General features: G+C 51.4%; 2 protein-coding genes across 2 annotated transcripts in view; one reads left to right on the top strand and one right to left on the bottom strand.

The window, feature by feature from the left end:
* The window catches only part of niban1a (niban apoptosis regulator 1a), a 23,984-nt gene extending 20,582 nt beyond the window's left edge, over positions 1–3,402 (top strand). Inside the window, exons 13-14 of the mRNA XM_070960152.1 lie at positions 371–482; positions 572–3,402. Coding sequence (XP_070816253.1) covers positions 371–482; positions 572–1,791 — 1,332 coding nt within the window. The 3' untranslated portion in view covers positions 1,792–3,402. The remainder of the gene's footprint in view (positions 1–370; positions 483–571) is intronic.
* kifap3a (kinesin-associated protein 3a) overlaps positions 3,166–7,500 on the bottom strand; it is a 29,068-nt gene continuing 24,733 nt past the window's right edge. Inside the window, exon 20 of the mRNA XM_070960154.1 lies at positions 3,166–4,966. Within this exon, the coding sequence (XP_070816255.1) occupies positions 4,867–4,966 (100 nt within the window). The 3' untranslated portion in view covers positions 3,166–4,866. The remainder of the gene's footprint in view (positions 4,967–7,500) is intronic.

Below are 7,500 nucleotides of genomic sequence, written 5' to 3' on the forward strand. Positions count from 1 at the left end.
TACTCTTTCTGTCTGTCTGTGTGTCTCTGTGTCTGTCTCTCTGTCTGTCCGTGACTCTCTCTCTCTGTCTGTGTGTGTGTCTGTCTGTATGTCTCTCTCTGTCTGTCTGTATGTCTCTCTCTCTCTGTGTCTCTCTGTCTGTCTCTCTGCCTGCCTGTCTGTCCGTGTCTCTCTCTGTCTGTCTGTGTGTCTCTCTGTCTGTCTGTGTGTCTCTCTGCCTGCCTGCCTGTCCGTGTCTCTGTCTGTCTGTCTGTCTGTCTGTTACTCTTTCTGTCTGTCTGTGTGTCTCTGTGTCTGTCTCTCTGTCTGTCCGTGTCTCTCTCTGTCTGTCTGTGTGTCTCTCTGACTGTCTGTCTGTGTGTCTGAACAGGAGCTTCAGGGTCTTGAACAGTTCATTGACGCCGACCACTCAGACTTCCTCCATGTTGAGAACGTTTATGAGAGCATCCTCCTGCAGACTCTGGACAAGGAGGTCAACAAAGGTATGACGGCGCTCAGGAGCTGCGCTGAGACACTTTGTCCCTCACAGACTCTGACCTCTAACCCGTCCTGTTCTCTCCTCGTCCTGCAGTGGTGAAGGAGGCGGCGAGCCTGAAGAAGTACAACCTGTTCACAGACAGCGGAGACCTGCTGAGTCAGTCCAGCCGCTCCAGCCTCTCCTCCCCGTCCGCCTCCACTCCCAGCAGCCCCGCCATGGTGCTCGCCTCTCCGACTAAATCCTCCCTCGAGCAGCCGCCGCTGTCACCCCTCGTGGTCATCGGTCAGTCCACGCCCCAGAAGGAGGAGCAGCAGGAGAAAGAGAACGGCGTGCCGCAGAGCGAAGCCTCGCCGGGCGTGACAGTCATGGAGACGCCTCTGGAGAGGGTTGAACAAAAAGACGCCACTCAGAGCGTCGCTGTCAGTCAGGAGGAGGAGGAGGAGGCACCTGAAGCTGAAGACATCATCCAAGCTGTGAAGGCAGAAGCCGACACCCCCGTCGCTCCTCAGACGCCAACCGACCAACATGAGACCCAGCAAGCGAACGCAGAGGCAGCTTCAGAGACTGTGGTCCAACAGGAAGTGATTCCTGTCAAAGCAGGAGAAGCTGAGACGTCTGCTGAGCCTCAGATGCAGAACACAGACGCTCCAGAAGAGGCAGAAATCCCCACAGAAAGTCTAACGACTGACGTGGAAGCAGCAGCAGCACAGCCAGACGTCTCTGTACCGAGAGCTGATTCCACGAACGAACCCATGAACACTTCAGCAGAAGGTACCGAGTCCCTCACTGCGGCCAGCACTGAAGACGAGACGCACCGTGACAGCTCAGACATCAAGTCAGAGGCTCCCTCTAGTGGCCAAACACCTGTACTCACACCTGCAGACGTCAGCCTGGACCTGAAGCAGGAGGCAGCAGAACCACTTTCTCTGGATGTGTCAGTAGGAAGTGAGTCACCTCCGTCAGAGGTGGAGGTCAAAGCAGCGCAGAGCAGCGAGGACGACGTCTCAACGCCCTCTGACGTGTTGGAGGACGAGGCCAACCTCAGTAAATCTCCAGCTGAGGACAAAACCATGAGCGGCGAGCCGGCTCCTCAGGTCCAGACCGAAGCTGCGAGCGAGGATGTCGAGGCGGGCGCGAGCGTGAGCGCGGAGCCGCTGGAAGCTCCCACCTCTCAGTCCTCTGAGGGAACCCCCTCCAGCCCCGAAGCCCAGCCCCTGGACTCCATCAAGGAGATCCGGGACCTGGTGGTGGAGGTGATCGAGGTGGAGGAGCTGGTGCAGCGTTACCCCAGTGGAGTTCCAGCAGAGGAATGAAGCGTCGTGAGCGAACGCAGCTGCACCCGTTCATTCAGGACGCTCTGCTGAAGGAACCGCTTCCATTGGTCCACCCCCCCCACCCCCCCAACGGCGCCTCAAACTGTCCCGACATTAAACAACGTGTTCCTCAGAGAAACAGTCACCAAAGCTTCCACCGACGTCTTTTAACACATATGCATGAACTGATGGTAAATTATTTCTCAAATCATTTACACTTCAATATATCAGCAGCGCATAAAACCAACAGGTCTGATTCCTCAGTGACTTTTATAAAACACAACAGTTATTTTAGTACCAAATAATTTTAGAAATTCAACCTTAAAACTTCTGATTGTGAAGAACTTTCTGGAAGTGATGCTGTGGTCGATCTGAATATTCTGGAAAATTCATTTGTTTGCTTTCTTTCTTTGAGATGTGAACATGGACATGGAGTCAGGACGTGTTAGCCTAGCTTAGCATGAAGACTACAAAGCATCATATTTTAGAAACTAATCGTACGTTTGACGTGTAAAAACCAAATCTGGGAGGAACAACTGTTTCCCTGTAGTCGCTAAATATTCTTTGAAATCTTCCCGCTGAATGAAATGCAGAGGTCATGAACCAAAAGACAGAAATACTTCAACCCCAAAAGTCTACGTCAGTAAATGTACTTTCCTCGTCTAACTGTACACGTTGTTCATACAGAAACAGTTTCAGGACAAAACGAGACGAGACACGATAACCAGTGAACTTACAGGCGACGCTCAGGCTAGCTGTTTCCTTATGCTAAGCTAGGCTAACCACAGTCTGACTCACACAGACATGAGGCTGATGTCGGACTCTGGTCGTTTCACAGGTGAATTCAGAAATGACTGTCAGAGATATGTGAATATACTGGACCACAGACATGATCAGCCGGATCAGTACCTCTAATAATCAGTACAGCAGCTGTAGTTTAGGCCCTTACGTCTCCTTACTGTGACTGTTTGTGGACCGACTGAAGGATTTAACCAAAAAGGAAAGTGAAGAAGCAGCTCATCAAAGTGCCTTTGCAGTACCTCCACGTGCCTTAAACCTCGCCGTGACGTCACTGTGGCGTGGAGGCGGTCGCCGTAGAGACTGGTCCGAGTCCGAGCAGCTGTGCTGGAGCATCGTCTCTGCCGAGCGTCTTTCACCTGAGCAGAGCGTCTCAAGGACACGGTTAGCAGAGGGAGGGACAAAGTGTCCCCCAGACGAGCGCTGTTAATGGAGACGTGGTGTGGAAATATGAATAAAAATAAAGCCAGAGTCCATAAACAGAGTATTTCTGTGCGAGCGCTCCTCTCTCTGCTTTCAATGCTGGGAAAACAACACAAACAATAAATGGTTTTATTTGCCAATAAAACAAATATTGCATGATGCTTTGATTATTTATTTATGGTCCACAACATTTTTTTAAGCAGTAACAGACACAGCGACTGAGAAATATCAAAACCCTGCGAGTGCTCCAACATCTGGGACGGATTAGACACTAAATACAGTTGGACTACAGTAATATTCTTCCATTTATTTGATATATTGCAGCACAGAAAATGTGTCTCATGTTCCAGCAGCGAGCGGCACTGCAGGCACATCGAGGACGAGGACGAGGACGAGGACGAGGACGAGGACGAGGACGAGGACGAGGACGAGGACGAGGACGAGAAAGAAAAGCAGTAGATTCTTCTGAGCATCGGTTCATATTTAAAAGACATTTCTCAGGATGAGACAATAAAGGCCTTTAATATTTCCTCTTAAATTACATTCACAGACATAAAGATAAATGACATCTTAATCCAGCGCCCCAGTGAGAGACAGCGAGCGAGCAGAAAACAAGAAAACGATGCTCGCGCTTCATTTCAGCGTGTTCGGGACGTTTCCTGGAAAGAAGCGATTTATTTCAGAGAAAACGGAGACAAAGCTCTCGAGCTGTGAGGCGTTTGTCTTTCAGAGGAACTTCACTGACAGAAAAGCTTATTAATTATTCATTTATCACTGACTTGTAGCTTCTCTGCAGACACATAAAAGACTCTGCAGCTTATAAAATCCATTAACTGGCATCGTTAAACTGGACTGCACCAACTGAACACGGACACAGTTTCCCTTTAAATATGGACCAAATCAAACACAGTTAAACACAGCAAATACTGGCCAGTAACATAAAGTGGAAAATATTCCAATGCAGACTCGTCTAATGCAACAACAGGCTGCAGGACGCACGCCTCAGTGGTTCCCAACGTGTTGGACAAAAGACAATCCGACAGACGATCACTGATTAAAAGGTGAGACAGAAAGTGTCTTCTTTCCTCATTCTGACATCTCCTTCAGGCCGTGAGCCGGCTGGTTTACAGACGCCTGCGAACTCTACCAATATGATCTCTGTTTAACGGTAAATCTGTGACATTTTTTCCTCTTGTGATTAAATCTCACGTTCAGACTCAAACCAGCGGTCAATGCTAACTGCTAACCGCTCACAGTTCAGCGTCTCACAGCTGGTAGATCTTCTTCCTCTGTAGGAACCAACGAGCCACAGACAGGAAGTCAGACGGGACTGAGGGACGGACCGACATGTTGGTTTGAGTCTGAACACGAGACTCAACCATGATATTAAAAATGCAGACTCGTCACATTCAGAGAAATGAGAGCAGCTCGGTGTTCACACCAACAGCTGCCAGTTCACCATCAAACAGGAAATGACTGACAGAGTCCTCTGAAGCAAAGGCAACATTCAGCTGAACTGAACAAATGAAAAAAACTACAACGACGACGTGTGGGCGGGTCCAGTTTAAAGGGCCACATGTTTATATTAATGAGAGACACTCTTCCTGTTGGTCCTTTTAGTCCCTTGTTTCAGGAGTTTCCCCTGAATGGGCGTCGGCATATTCAAACAAAACTTTACTCACTTCTGTTTCTTTAACATCAAGAAAAACACGTTGGGCTAAAGAGCTCTGAGCGTCCCACTGAGCAGACTGATGCAGCGAGACGAGCGTGAAGGAAGGACACGTTGACCCTGCTCGTCCACAGCGTGGACGCCGGCGTTGGTGCGGTGTTTGTGTGAGGCGGCGTGTCGGAGCTTTACCGGGAGGCGGTGCTGTAGCTGTAGAAGAGCTGCTCGTCAGGGCGGAAGCCGTAGGCGCTGACGGGCCGATCGGCCGAGACGAACTGCTCCGACACACTGAGGGAGGGAGAGACGGGAGAAATGAACAGGGCACGCACACACGTGTGACACACATGAGGAACAGGAGGGTGTGTGCGGCACAGAAGGCGAACAGTCGCTGATTCAGATCAGTCGCTCTGATTGGCTCTGCAGGACGATCTTTTCAGAAAAGCCTCGATACGTCAAACACTGTTTGATGTGGTGATGAAAGCGCTGTCAGGTGCACTGAGGGATGTGCCGGTGAGGTCAGAGGCCGTCACACAGGTCGAGGACGTGCTCTGAAATAAAGCCTCAGATATCTGAGCTGCTTCAGTGGAAATGAGAAGCAGAGTTCATGAACACCTCATGCTGGAGATGAAATCTGTGCAGCAGGTTGATGGTGTGCTGGACGATGGAGGCTGATCCGGTTACTGATCACAGCGGTGGAACCAGACAGGAGGAACACGCTGTCCACACACCTTTGGCCACATAATGTGATTTTCCAAAGACAGAAAGTTCAGGCTCACAATTCAGGGACATCAACTGTACAACAGGACACCAGCAGGGGGCGCTCTGACACCAGACATCTCTCTGGAAACCCCCCCAGCCCAGAGCCAGACGCCCGCTGGGTCCCAGCAGCAGAGCAGAAAAAGCTCATAAAAGCTTAATGTAATATTCATCTGCCTGACGCAGGTGTTGGACATCCAGAGTGGGGGGGTTACGCAGCGCTCATGGCTGCAGGGGTAAACAGCGGCGTGGCCAAGCCATAAAACCCGGAGAGATGTCAAAACACAACGTTGTGTCGAGGGCGGGGGCTGACGGCCAAACCTGGAGGACCTGGCTGGCCCGGGCCTGGCAGCGGGGGCCTGTTGAGGGGGATGATAAAAGGCCTGCATCCACAGCGTATAAATCAGTTAGTATGGGGATGTGAGCGGTGGGGGCTGATTTCACGCTCTGTCTTCTGACCAGCTGCTGGAGTCTGGGTCGCGGGGACGGGCCGGCCGCCTGGTGGACGGAGCGGCTGATGGATAAACTGGGCTCTGATGGATGACGCCGCGGCTCACACGTCTCCGAGCAGGCCGCCTCTAAAATACGAGCTGTTTGCTTTGCCCCTGCGAGCGCCCATAATGACGTGTTGTTTTTAGCCAAATCACTTCCAGCGATCGGTTACACAGCCTGCACCCCCCCAGCCCTCCACCTCTCTGTTTTGCCTTTGCCCCCTGCCACCCCCCCAACCTCCAACCACCATCTCCTCTCCCTCCTCCCCGGGCAGAAATATGTCTTTTTCCTCTCCGCACGCTACGGCTGTCAGGGGGGATTTGAGCGGTGGGCTAAAGCAGAACACTGCAGCTCTGAGTCACACCGACGAGCTGCACCCGGCCAGACCCCCAGGACCTTAGCAGGACCTCCAGGACCTGAGCAGGACCTGCAGGACCTGAGCAGGACCTCCAGGACCTGAGCAGGACCTGCAGGACCTGAGCAGGACCTCCAGGACCTGAGCAGGACCTCCAGGACCTGAGCAGGACCTGCAGGACCTGAGCAGGACCTCCAGGACCTGAGCAGGACCCTCACCAGTGCTGAAGCTCAGTCACTGTCCTGATTCACACGTTTTAAAGGTTTAGTTTTAGGACAGCGTTGCAGTGTAAAGTGGATTTTCATGCATGGTCTCCATCAGCTCTTCGTATTGATTATAATTGGTTGTGAGCAGGGCTGTAGCTTAACTTAAATTAACTTAACTGAAAAAGGTGCTTCATGCTCAGGTTGTAGCTTCAGGCTAATGAAGCTAAACTTTCCTTCTCACTGTTTCATTTGACTCTTTCTGTGAGATAAAATCATAACTTTGTGTGGCTTAATCACATTGTTCCTGCTTTCTTATCCTTATTCTGGACCCCTCAGATTGATCCTGAAACCCTCAGGGGGGGTCCATCCTGAGCGGGACCCTCAGGACAAATCACTGACGAATAGTTCATTTAGCTTCAACTGCAAATATAAAGTAAAAGATGCTGAGCTGAGCTGAGCTGAGCTGAGCTGAGCTGAGCTGAGCTGGACCTGAACATCATTTTGGAGGAGCTGCCTGCAGGTCCAGGAATGTTTGTTTCTCAGGGCGTACAGGTGAGAGCAGCGCCTCCTCACACACCTTCAGCTCAGGTGAAGTCTAACAGGACGAAGACGATGAAGAAGTGAACATTTCTGCTGTTCTCTCTGTTCTGGATGTTAAACTGCAGCTGAAGCTGATAAAGCATTAATGACTTATTATTGATTCTTACAAACATCGTAACTTCAGGTGTCGTGTTCTGCGGCTCTGGGTAAAATGGCGCCCGGCGCGGCGGCTGTCAGCTGTGATATTTCTCACTATCAAACATGCAAATGAACCTGTCCGTGTTGTGACAGGCCCACAGAATGAGGAGCCGCTGGCTGGGGGTCACTGAAACAAGGGGCCCAGTGTTCCCACAAATGCCAGTTTGGCCCCCGAGGAGCGGTGGGCTGGGCGGCGGGGACGCGTCCCATCCCACAGAGGACATTCCTTGGCAGTGAACAGGAAGGGGAATCAGGCCTTTTCCTGCGTCGGTGTG

This window comes from Chaetodon trifascialis, chromosome 4 (assembly GCF_039877785.1).
Source record: "Chaetodon trifascialis isolate fChaTrf1 chromosome 4, fChaTrf1.hap1, whole genome shotgun sequence".
Taxonomy (NCBI): domain Eukaryota; kingdom Metazoa; phylum Chordata; class Actinopteri; order Chaetodontiformes; family Chaetodontidae; genus Chaetodon; species Chaetodon trifascialis.